This window comes from Theropithecus gelada, chromosome 1 (genome assembly GCF_003255815.1).
Source record: "Theropithecus gelada isolate Dixy chromosome 1, Tgel_1.0, whole genome shotgun sequence".
Lineage (NCBI taxonomy): Eukaryota > Metazoa > Chordata > Mammalia > Primates > Cercopithecidae > Theropithecus > Theropithecus gelada.
Window position 1 is genome coordinate 12,613,780 of NC_037668.1, and position 12,662 is coordinate 12,626,441.

The window sequence follows — 12,662 nt, forward strand, 5'->3', positions numbered from 1 at the left end:
GATCTATTTTGTCAACCCAGGAAATGGATATTTTGTCCAGTGCAGGGAACTCTAAAGCTCAGGAAAGTGAAGTTACTTATTCAAGGTCACTAGTAAGTGGGAGAAATGGGCATGAATCTGGTCTTCTGCTCCAGGTTTCATGTTTCTGTTACATCTTTTCTACTTAGGATGGCTTTGTCACCATCCTGCTTAGAGTATGGGGCTGAGCTCAACTGATCAAACTCCGGGGACTCCTTGCAATAATTTTTTCCCTCTCTTTAGAGACCAGTAGGAGATGCTGGTGTTTCTAACCTAAAACTTGTTACTTTACCAGTTCTGGCTCCAACAATGGATGGGCAACAAATGTGCCCCATGACAAACGGCAAGAGTATTTTCTAGCTTCCATTTCTTCCCCTTGCCTCCTTTTCCTTTATCTTTCCACATTTGTCCATTTGTCTTTGCCCAAAGGGAAGGATGGAAGGAGAGCACTGTCCATGAAAAAGGGTAGGGTCTGTTGTTTGGGGTTAAATTGGAATTACATCAAGTCTGAGGCCATTGACTGGAGTTCGAATGGTCCCTGCCTAGATGAGGAAGATTGTAGCCCTTTCTTTCTCCACCTGAAGTCAAGGTCCTCTCCAAGGGACCATTGCTTATCCAAACTCATTGTTTGCTTTGAGCCAAGTTTCCATGTGGACAGTGGTGCATGGTGGCCTCTCAGGTCCCTGGGTTAAAATCTTGTGCAAGAGTCTATATGGTATCTTTGCATGGTTTAGAGCATGTACTGTGTATTGTGTGGCCAAGGGACTGGAACATGAGAATACTGATCACTGTTACTGATAGACTTAAAACCTCACATGGCCTTGATTTAAAAGTAAGCTGACTGTCTACAACCACTGATTTCCCCCTTTGCCTTGTGTTCAGATGGGGTTGAAGGCAGTTTGAAAGAGGTAGGAAATCATGTATTTGTTGCATCTCTTCTAAAATATAGGTGCTTAAATTTTTAATCTTCTTCCTTAACTAAGTGATCCTAATGAACATCTAGTATTTTGCAAGTTGGAAGAGAGACTCATGACAACAATTCTCAAACTTCTGCCTATTAGAATCACCTAGAATGAATTTAAAACATCCATTGTTCAAGATGTATCCCATATTGATTAAAGCAAAATCTCTGGAATCCAGGAATCAGTATGTTTCCATATTTTCTCAGGTGATTCCAATATGTACCCAAATTTGAGAACTAGCTACAAGTGGTGCTAAAAACTGGCAAGGGGCAATTACACTAACCCCTCCGAGGAGTTTGGCTTGGTTGGAAGGGACAATGACCTCACTTGCTTAGGAGCAGCTACCTGTCTATTCTGCTGCCCATGTTCATAATCCCTGAAAGAAAGCAGGCTTCTGAATTTTCTCCTAAACTGTGTCTCTGCCCACCTCTTTCCCCATCTCCCCTATGCTGGGCTTCTTTTTACAGAGAACTGGAGATGACGGGGCTCAAGAGAAAGGCCTATGATTTCAAAGGGTCTATGAAAATATCAGCCTGTGAAATGAAAGGTCCTACCTGCCTCTGTGGAATAGTATTCAATGATTCTTTAGACAGGAGTCATGACATTTTGCAGCTCCTTGAGATATGTTGGATGGGATCCAAATGAATACTTGCCTTACATAGACCCTTCCCCAGCCTCAGCAAAGAGTTCTTCAGTCTGGAGGAACTAGGGACACCATATCCAGCTTGACTTCATGTCCCCTTTCTCATCTGAAAAACTCCAAGGTGGAACTGACAAATGGACTGGTTAGTTTCAGGGGAAGGCAAGTACATGTAGACAAACAAATGTTCGTGTTCACAGGTAAGCTCAATCCTGTATGCCACTGCTCTCACAACTTCTAACTGTGGGAGTGAATCCTACTTTTAGAACTTTCCTTGGAGTCTGTCATGAAGGATTATAGTAGGAGCCAGGAGTGGGGCCACTGGACTTTTCCATTGTGTATACTGATGACTTTAAGATACTTTATTCTCTACCTCTTGTGTCTGCCGCCAGGAAATACAAAGGGTGAGAGTTACAACCTCTAGGTTACGAGCCTTAGTCTAATTAGTATAACACAGTGAACTGGGATCTCTGACATTCTACGGGTCTCCTTTTAGTCTCTATTCTTAGCAATCACACACTTCCTTGCAAATCCTTCCTTTCTGACACTACATTTGCTTCTTACTCGTGTTTCTTTCTGCCCAGGTGCCAGCACCGTTCCTCTTGCTTCCACAGCTACATTGCCGAGCAACGACTTGGAAGCCGGCTCTTCCCACTACCTCAACTCTGCCCAGCCTCACTCTCCTCCAAGAGGCACCATAGAACTGGGAAGAATCCTGGAGCCTGGGTACCTGGGCAGCAGTGGCCAGTGGGACATGATGAGGCCTCAGAAAGGGAGTGTATCTGGGGACCTATCCTCAGGCTCCTCTGTGTACCAGCTTAACTCCAAACCCACAGGTAAAGCACAAAGTGGAGACGGCAGCCTTTGAAAAGAAGTTTCATTCAGAGTCTACTCTTTTCCTACTCAGGCAGGTCTTTGATTCCTCCTCCATCCCTGGCTCACAGAGTGGGTATAAAATGCAAGAGCTGTATCAGGGCTCAGTCCTTTCCAAGTACATTTCTTTATTCTCCTGCCCAGGGCCTCAGTGCTCTGTAGGGATATGGGAAAGTCAGGGACCCACCTCTTGTGCTCTCATACTCATGTCCTTCCGTCTTCCTGCAGCCTGGCCTCTTTGCAGCCCACTGTCTTAGACCCCTCCATAATGCCAGGCATACACGGGACTTTCTTCCATCAGTCAGGACTTGTCACAGGAAAGGGTGCAAGGGTGCAGCTCCCCGACCCTGCACATATATCCTGTACACAAAACTCAGTCACAGCAAGTGGAGAGGTATAGCTAAGTTCATAAATGCTAGGATGCCACTTAGTTCCAACAGTAAGACAATCGTAATTTTCCGGAAAAGACTGAGCCCAAAGCAAAATGGTGCAGTTAATGTCTGGTGTAAGCATCCCTCTGACTTTCCTGCATCTTTTACCTTTGTTTGGTGGGGGGAGAGGGGGTGTCGTCCCCTCTGTAATTTGCCTTCAGATCTCTAGATCCTTCCAGGCTATTCTTTCATCTTCCACATTAAAAGCGATTTCAGGGACACATTCAGTGTCAGTCATTAACCACATAGGGTGACTGTAAGATCGCATACTTTTACTTTAGGCCTTCTTTCTAAGGGTGGGAGGAAGGGCTTTGTCCCTTGCTAAAGAATGTTTGTCATGTGTCAGTAAGAAGAAAGGTAGAGTGAGGGCTCACCTATCATCCTCATAGTCACACCCAGGAGGTGGCCATACCTTTCCAGATGCTAGACAGGCCTTGTCCAGAGCCCTCAGTTATTTTTCTAAAACATGTGGAACTCTCACAAGACCCCTGTGTGGGAGGAGGCCCATGGAGATTTTTTAGCAAGTGACTGTTATGTGTTTGAAAGCACATTTACTCTTTAAACAAAACTACCATTCCTTTGGGTGTCTATGTGAGAGGACACAGTTGGCAGAAGGCTAGTGATATTTACGTGTCTTTCTGCAAGACCCGTGGCTGAGCCCCACCCCCATCAGTAACCAGGATTCTCCATCTCCCACCTCTCTCCATGTCCTGGTGGTTTGGCTGCAGGGGCTGACCTGCTGGAAGAGCATCTTGGTGAAATCCGGAACCTGCGCCAGCGCCTGGAGGAGTCCATCTGCATCAATGACCGCCTACGGGAGCAACTGGAACACCGACTGAGCTCTGCTGCTCGTGGAAGTGGTAGGAGAGGCCCAGACCTTCCTGTTTCCGGCTTTATTTAGGGACCTTTAGGCAGAGCTTCACAGATATTCTTTACTTCACTTGCTCCTTATGAACAGTCCAGCAAGGGAGGTGGGCAAGTACTGTCATCCCTACTTTCTGAATATATCTGAGATTAGAGAGTAACTCTCTTGGCCGGGCGCGGTGGCTCAAGCCTGTAATCCCAGCACTTTGGGAGGCCGAGATGGGCAGATCACGAGGTCAGGAGATCGAGACCATCCTGGCTAACACGGTGAAACCCCGTCTCTACTAAGAAATACAAAAAATAGCCGGGCAAGGTGGCAGCGCCTGTAGTCCCAGCTACTCGGGAGGCTGAGGCCGGAGAATGGCGTGAACCCGGGAGGCGGAGCTTGCAGTGAGCTGAGATCCGGCCACTGCACTCCAGCCTGGGTGACAGCGCGAGACTCCATCTCAAAAAAAAAAAAGAGAGAGTAACTCTCTTTAAGGCAGAACTAGGTCTGGTCCCCAGAATCACCTGACTTCTCACCCCATACTTAATCTGCTTATGTACTGCCTGCTGATGTCTATGCCTTTGTTGTGTGATTGACAAGTGGTAGAGCCAGGTCTGTAAGGGTCCTCCCAACTCCCCGCCTGGCTGCTTTACCAAGGTTGCCTTTCTCCTTACACTCTTCTTCCGAGCTGCTGTCACATGGAGGCCAGTCTTTCCATATGTTGTTGTCTGGCCTATACCACAGCAGCAGCTATTTAGGGAGATCGAGCCTCCTGCACCATTGCAGTTATGGCATGTGATGATGCATGCAAAGAATCCACTGAGAAGAGGCACACAGAAAACATGTATCCAGCCCCCCGTGCTTCATTCTGGGTCAGGCCTTGAGTCCTTGGGGTTTTCTGCTGGGTTGGGGCAGTATCTTTGAGAGATAAAGAATGGGAAATTTTTGGAAGCTTCTGTTACCCGAATGTGTACTTTCTGGGACAGGATCCACCTCTAACTTCTGCAGTCAGGGCCTGGAGTCCATACCTCAGCTCTGCAATGAGAACAGAGTCCTCAGGGAAGAAAATCGAAGACTTCAGGCTCAACTGAGTCATGTTTCCAGAGGTACGTGGTCAAAACCCACAAACTGTGGTCACTATTAAGTTTCTTTCTTCCCTGGCCACACTAATCACCAACTGGAGAAGCAAACAGAAGAAGGTAAGGTAACAGAGCTGCTCAGATCCACCAACCCAAACTTACAGCTATTCTCAGTCTAGAGAAGGCTGCTTTCTAAGATGTTCCAACTATGCGCCCCTCAGACTCCTAGTCCCCAGGAGCGAAGAGCTCTAGGAAATCCATCATTTCTGCACAAGCCCACCTGCATATATCCAGAGTCATGAGCTATCAATCTGGATACCAGTCTGGTATCTGTTCTACCTCCCTTCACTCACAACTGTTTTGGAACCAATAAAGGAGGGAGTGTGAATGCCTATCTTCCCTCTCAAGCTTCTCCAGACTTTACTGCAGCAGCATGTGTCCCTCCTGGCCCTGCTCTGCCATCCCTCTGCCTCCTCACCACATCCCTCACTCATACACTCAGGGCTCCTCTCTGGTCAGTACTCCTATGATTCCGTGCCAAGTGGCACTAGCAAATTCCCCCCAGCACTTTCAAAGGTGGGCATCATTTCTCGTGTGGCTGGGAGGCTGCTGACCTTGGTGTTAGTCTACTTGATCAGATCAATGTATTATTTATAACATATTGAACAGCCATAAAAAGACTAAGAGTAGTGTCCAAAAGGATTAAGCCCAGAACGAAGAAATGTTTGTGGAAAAGGAAAATGCCACCAAGAGATATTTCTAAATTAGCCACCTTAATTAATTAATTAATTGATTTCTATGTTAGCAAGAATAGTTAAAAGGAAAGGTCACTGCTGGGGGATGATAACAAAAGTTAACAGATAAGAAAGAAGTCAGAACTACTAAGCTACCATTGCATGCTTGGAGAGAATAGAACAGACCTCACAGGTGAGAAGACAGTAAGAGATTTAAACGAGTACAATTCGCCAGGCTTAGGTGAATCTTTCCCCAGAGGATTACTGAACCTGCAGCTGTATTTTCAGAGTCCCTTCAATAATCTTTGACAACTTGTGAAAATCAGAGAACTGCTGCAAGTTCCAAAAACGAACAAATATCCCAGTTTTCAAAATAATGAAAATTATATATTCCAAAAAGAAATCTTGATGTTGATCTTTGTCAAAATTCAAGAATGGATTATTGAACAGATGGTATATGAGCACCTGGAAAATGGTGAGCATTAGAAACCAGAATTTCTCTAAGAGCAAGGTAGGACAGATTAAATAAGTGGAATGAAGGGTTTTGCAAAGAGAGAAATGCAACATTCTCCAGGCTGCAAGATATGTTGAGCCAGCATGCTCTTCCCAACCAACATAGGGCCTTCCTTTCCTGCTCCTTAGCTTTGTTTCAGGGTGTATGTGCTTGGGGTTATCTTTCTGCTGAGCTCTGGCCCCATCATAATAAATCAATCCTCCTGTGTTCTCTCACCAGAGCACTCCCAGGAAATGGAAAGCCTGAAGGAGGCTCTGCTGTCCTCTCGATCCCACCTTCAAGAGCTGGAAAAGGAGCTGGAGCACCAGAAGGTGGAAAGGCAGCAGCTTTTGGAAGACTTAAGGGAGAAGCAGCAAGAGGTCTTGCATTTCAGGGAGGAACGTCTTTCCCTCCAGGAAAACGACTCCAGGTAAGAGGGGACCCACTGACAGAGAAGGAAGCATTCTTCATTCTTACGTTCATTCTTACATTAGAAGACGGGATATTGGCAAGACAATTGGTGTCCTCTTTTGGAAACCTCAATGCTCCCTCTACTATTCCTGATTTTTGTGTGTTGGGGCAGGGGGCACTTTCAGCAGAAGAAAGGACTTCTCTGGGAATGCCTTGTCACTCCCAAGTTGAGAGAGTAAAACTCTGTTGTAGAAGTCTTCAGTATATGAGAGACATGAAAAAGAAGGGTTTCCATGCTTTCAGTTAGATATAGGACGTTAGTCTCACCATCACCTAGGAAGCTTCTATACTGCCTGTGATGCTTGGTCCCAGCATAAGCCCTGCAACTGCTTGTCAGAATGCAAAGAGCACTGTAGGAGCAGTAAGGAGACTGCTGGTGTGCCTGTTCTGCTCTGAACTAATGTAGGTAATGGTGTGTTTTCAAGCAAAGTTACTTGACCTCCCTTAGCCTCCATTTCCACATCTGCAAAATAAAAGTGATGGTCTTCATGACCCCCTGAGTTGACATCTGGCTCTCAGCTTATTGCTTTCATGTGGCTGAGTGGCTCTGCCATCTCAGTGGGCCTTGCCTCTCCCTGGTCAGACTGCAGCACAAGCTGGTCCTCCTGCAGCAACAGTGTGAAGAGAAACAGCAGCTCTTTGAGTCCCTCCAGTCAGAGCTACAAATCTACGAAGCACTTTATGGCAATTCCAAGAAGGGGCTGAAAGGTATGTGTTCTTCTCCCCTCACCCCATGAGCTTTTTGCCCTCGCATAGCATGCTAGTGAGGTCTTTCCTTTGGGAGTTGTGGAGATCATGGGAAGTGACAGAGTTCTGTCTCAGAAACCCCCACCCGAGCCTGGGGTTTCCAGTAGGAACTCTCATACACAAAGCTCAAGGGGACAGGTTGGTGGCATGAGCAAGATCCAGCCTGATCATTCCTAATTACTGTAAGAAAATCTAGACATTCCTATCAATGTCTAGATTATAACATTTTTAAAGCAAAAGAACTGTCCTAATGATATCATCATTTGAAAAGGCCTTTAATATTGTCGGTAATACATACTGACAACCCATTCAGCCCAATGCAGCAGGCAGTCTGCTCCCACCATTACCCTTTCCGTAGTGACATCTGGCTCTCAGTTTATTTCATTTAATTTTCATAAGTCCTGATTTAGTTTCCTGATTTTCTAAAGAGAAGGTGAACTGGAATGTGAAGAAATACAGCGGCTTACCAGGCTGGGTGAATAGCTTAAGTACAAAGTCGTGGTGAGTGTTGAGTCAGTGGGGACCAGCCTGCCCACAGGAAAAAATTAAGAGACACGAAAACAAAAAAACCTTATAGAAATACCACTAATAGGACCTAAATTTCAATCCTGGACTTAAATAATAAGGACATTTATTGAAGACTTTGCTGCCTGCTGAAATAATAATCTAATATTTGAGAATTTTGATATATTTCTTCATTCTTTTTTAAATGGAGAAGGGTACTTAAAACATAATAAGTCACAGCAGGCTGAACAGAGGACTGACATCAATGTCATGAAATTTAGCAAAGATAAAAAGCAAAATCCTGAGCTCGATGAAAAATATCAGTGATAGAAATATAGGATGAGGGTAGAAATATAGGACAGGCAGCAGTTCATGGACTTGAGGGTTTGGGGTTTGGTAGAAACATGTTCACACAACTAAGGCGTAGGCCAAAGTTTGCTAGAAATGCCAGCTCAAACTGACATTACAGTAGTGTAAGTGTGATGTTCACCTGTGGGGACCATGTCTAAAATATTGTTAGATTAAGGGGCATCTTTGAAAAGGGCATTGACACACTAGGGAACATAATGAAGAGAGGGCACACAATGGTGTGGACCAGAAATCTCCAACTGGTCAAAGAAACTAAAGAAATTTAGGCTTTCAAAAGATCTTGAGGACATGAGAACTGGCTTCGGGTATTTGAAGAACTGTCGGGTGAAAAAAACTCATGTATTTTATGTCCCTCCAGAGGGCTAAGCAAAGGTGAAGGGCAGTGGAATTTAGATTCGAATTATCATAAATCCTGATTTAGTTTCCTGATTTTCTAACGAGAGGGTAAACTGGAACTTGAAGAAATACAGGGGGCTCACCAGGCTGGGAGAATAGCTTAAGTACAAAGTCATGGTGAGTGTTGGGTCAGTGGGACCAGCCTGCCCACAGGAGAAGCTTCAGGTTGGGGGCGTGAGAAGTCAGGATGGAGGAGCAGAGTCACCAAATCTTGAAAGCTCACAGGTCAGTGTGGAAGTTGACATTCTGTATAGAGATAATTAAACTAAGTCTGTTCTTTTTCAAAGAAGATAAGCATATAATGAAAACAGAACTTTAAGATGCTAAGTCTCAGGGGATGTCCTGGAGTTGGGAGACATTAGAATCTGGGAAACCTATTGGATGGGTCTAGCGCTATTCTGGCACATTAAGACATGACAGTCTAATATAAGGTGCTACTGGGAAGATGAAAGGGTATAGATAGATTTAAAAACATCTCTTTAAAAAATAAGCAAAATTTAGTGAGAAGTTGGATTGAGGAAGAGAGAGAGGAACATCATAAAACTTTGGGCAAAATTCAAGAGTAGATTATTTACCAAAGTCTCTAAAACTACTTCATCCTGAGCTACCTTTCCTTTCATGCTTTTCTCCCTGCTTTTTAGGACTCGTTTCAAAGCTGCAACCACTAAAGCGCCATAATCTCTTCTCTGTAATTTCAAAATTCAGTAAGATCTCCAAATTAAATTTTTCAAATACTCATTTAGTGCAAAATCTAGATGAACTGACAAGAGGATATTCCTAAGTATTTATCTACTTAGAATATTCACATAGCTGATTACAGAAATAGTTATATGTTTGATTAAGGATTGTGGCTCACATGCAACTGGGTACATGTTATATATGATATATGCACCCTGTTGCCTTGCTAAAAACTAAAACAAATTTTACCTTTCAAAATATATTTGGCATTAAGGTTTTCAGATAAGGGATTGTGGCCTTGTAGAATATTTCTTAGATCTCTTCATCCCCATTACAAAGAAATAGACATGTAGTGAATGGAGGTAAATATACATATATATATTTTATATATGTGTGTGTATATATAGGTATATATGTGTGTACATATATGTACATGTATATATGTATATATATACACCTATATAGTATGTATATACACACACAACATATATACACACTATAAGTAGGCATATATATGTACACATACATACACACACACATACACATAGAGAGAGAGAGAGAGAGAGAGAGAGAGAGAAATTGAAAAACTCAGTTATAATCCCTGGTCTAAGGTCCCCAACTCACATTCTCACACGCTACCAAAAGACCTCCTTCTCGTCTTTCATTTTTGAGAGTGAAGACTGTCAAATCTCTTTCTCCCTCATCTGCTACCCTTCTCTAGCTCAATTATCCTCATCTGTCAGTCAAATGCTGTTTAGGTGCATGTGTCTAACTTAAACCACAGGGAAGTTTCAAACTGGATGTGTGCCAGCTCAGTGCCATCCCAAGGCCACACACAGAAATGGTGACATCTCTATCATAGATGGGTTGCATGAGACTCAGATGATAGTGGGATCCTTGGCAGAAAAGAATGTCACAGAGGAGGGTTCTGACAAGTGCTCAGAAATACTTGGGTCAATGTTACCAGACTCCTCTTCTCTCTTAGCTTACAGCCCGGATGCCTGTCACCAAATCCCTTTGAGCAGTGACCTGAGCCACCTGGTGGCAGAGGTACGAGCTCTAAGAGGGCAGCTGGAGCAGAGCATTCAGGGGAACAATTGTCTGCGACTGCAGCTGCAACAGCAGCTGGATAGCGGTGCTGGCAAAGACAGCCTCAGCCCCTCCTCTGTTAACCAGAACTTCCCAGCCAGCGTTGACCCTGGAAACAAGCAGCTGCTCCTCCAAGGTAGGAAGGAAAAGGGACTTAGAAAGCCCTCGGCCAGTGGGGAGATCACCAGGATGTCTGTGGCAGAAGGTGCAATCTGCTTGGTCCATGCTCCTTGGGGTCAGGTTGAAATTAGAAATGTTCTAGTCTAGCAGCCTGAGTGAAGCATGGGATTTAGGTCAGACCAGGCTCCAGATTCTGAGTTTACCGCTTTACAGGTTGTTTGATTTGGGTGTTTAAAGTCTCAGAGGTTTAAGCCTTAGTTTCCTCATGTTTAAGATGAGGATAATAATAATATATACCTTATATGATTTTGAGCATTAAATGAAATCATTTACAAGTGATTGGCAACTAAGAATTACTCAGTAATTAGCAGCTGTGTATATGTTCGTATCATTTTCTTGGATTTGCTTAGTGCTTTAGTATTAGCCAACTGTTTTCACATATAGAATTTCACCTGAAGTAAAGCAGGTTTTGCTCTCTCTGTATTTCACATAAGAAAACTTAGGTCTTGAGATATTAACAGACAAGCGAGGGTTTAGAGAAGTTATAGACAAAGCCAGGATCAGAACCAGGTGTTGTGATTTTCAGTCTGTGTTCCTTCCAGCTCATTGTGCCCTGTCTCCGTATTGCCGACCTTCCCAGATTCTCTAGTCCCCCTTTCCCTCACAGGTGGGGAACTCAGTGTGTGGCAAAATGTTCCTGCCCCTAAGGAAACAGGGCTCTGGGGAAGTCCTGGATGGTGGATGATTTATTTCGGGTGGCCATCATTTGCTTTCTCTACCCTACCCCTTGCCTGCCTTTTCAGATAGGCGTGTTTGACCAGGTCCCCCTTCTCTTCTCAACATCCCCCATCAATCTCACTTCTCCCAGTTTTCATTGAAATGTCAATGGTGTCCCCTAGTCTCTTAAATCGTTCAATTTCTACTTCCTCTGTCCTCTTTTCCTTTTAATACACCATTTAGTACACCATCTCCACTCACCTCCATGGCCACACCTTCAATTTCATTCAAATCAGGAGCCACTTCTGTTCAGTTTCTCTAAAGCTGAGCTTTCAAACTCTCCTGCCAGCTATTTCTGGGTCATGTGAATCTTTATGTTTCTCTGGTTCTTGTAGATGCTCATTTATGTGACAGTAACCTTATTTGTCAAAGGAAGGTGACAATAACATGATTATGCTGTTTTGGCAATTCAATTTAAAAAACACACGTAGGACACAAAGCAAACCGCCTGGCCGCCAGGAACTTCTCAGCTAACGTTAGGTGGACGCCTTGCCCTCCTCTGGGCTGCCCTGATGGTTGTGGTGTTCAGTTATGTCTCCATCTCTTCCTTCTAACCAGGCCTTCCCCTTTCACCGGCTTCCCATACAGCAGCCAAGACTCAGCCCCACTGGCGCCGTCCCTGCCCTGCCTTCTCCAGCACCCCCGAGGCCTGAGCTGGAAAGCAGGCACTGGGCCACACTTGCCTGAGCAGGACCTTTTCTACCTTCTTTGTGATATTTTCCAATTCCTCCACCATAGAGTTGCTTTTTAGTCTCCAGCAAGACAACGTTAACCCACCAAGCTTTCTGTCTCTGTTCTTCTCATACAAGTCAATTTTTTTCAGTATTAGCTCATCAGAATGATGACTAGAATGTTGAGTTTAGTCCTCCATAAATCCATTCATTCCTTGATTCCTTGATTCTACATTTTAATATGTACTATGTATATTTATACATATTACATTTAGTTACAGGGCATCGTATTAGATACCACACACAAATTATACTCAAGACTCGGTTTATAAAAATACACCTAATAATTTTTCAAACTAGAGGTTTCTTTCTCAGGGAACACCCCTCAGTCAAAGGAATATCTTTTGTTCTGAAGAATGGAAACATTCTGAACTCAGTGACTCGCTGGCTTTTGCTTTTGCTTGTGGGGTATGGATAATTCTGTAAGAGGAGAGTCCTGACACCTTAGGCCTCAGTGGGGACGGTTAGGTGTGCATGTGTTTCATGTGCTGTGTGTTCCAGGGCTCCTGAAAACTGTGGTTGCCTTTACCCCCTAGATTCAGCTGTGTCCCCTCCAGTCCGGGATGTTGCGATGAGTTCCCCAGCTCTGGTCCTCCCCAGCTCTGCTTCCTCTACTCCTGGCTCAGAAACGGCCATAATCCACAGAACAAATGGTAAATATGGCAACGAAAGGGCCCAGGGACTGATGATGGAAAGTGAT

The 12,662-nt window shown here is 44.4% G+C and overlaps 1 protein-coding gene across 5 annotated transcripts in view; it reads left to right on the forward strand.

The window, feature by feature from the left end:
* Positions 1 to 12,662, forward strand: part of LOC112618235 (myomegalin) — a 349,895-nt gene that overhangs the window by 197,581 nt on the left and 139,652 nt on the right. For 4 of the 5 annotated variants that reach the window (XM_025375027.1, XM_025375054.1, XM_025375062.1 and 1 more), the window contains 7 exons: positions 2,205 to 2,456; positions 3,653 to 3,784; positions 4,761 to 4,880; positions 6,321 to 6,510; positions 7,135 to 7,259; positions 10,231 to 10,470; positions 12,499 to 12,615. In XM_025375027.1, coding sequence (XP_025230812.1) covers positions 2,205 to 2,456; positions 3,653 to 3,784; positions 4,761 to 4,880; positions 6,321 to 6,510; positions 7,135 to 7,259; positions 10,231 to 10,470; positions 12,499 to 12,615 — 1,176 coding nt within the window. The remainder of the gene's footprint in view (positions 1 to 2,204; positions 2,457 to 3,652; positions 3,785 to 4,760; positions 4,881 to 6,320; positions 6,511 to 7,134; positions 7,260 to 10,230; positions 10,471 to 12,498; positions 12,616 to 12,662) is intronic. The other variant, XM_025375035.1, reaches the window with a different exon arrangement.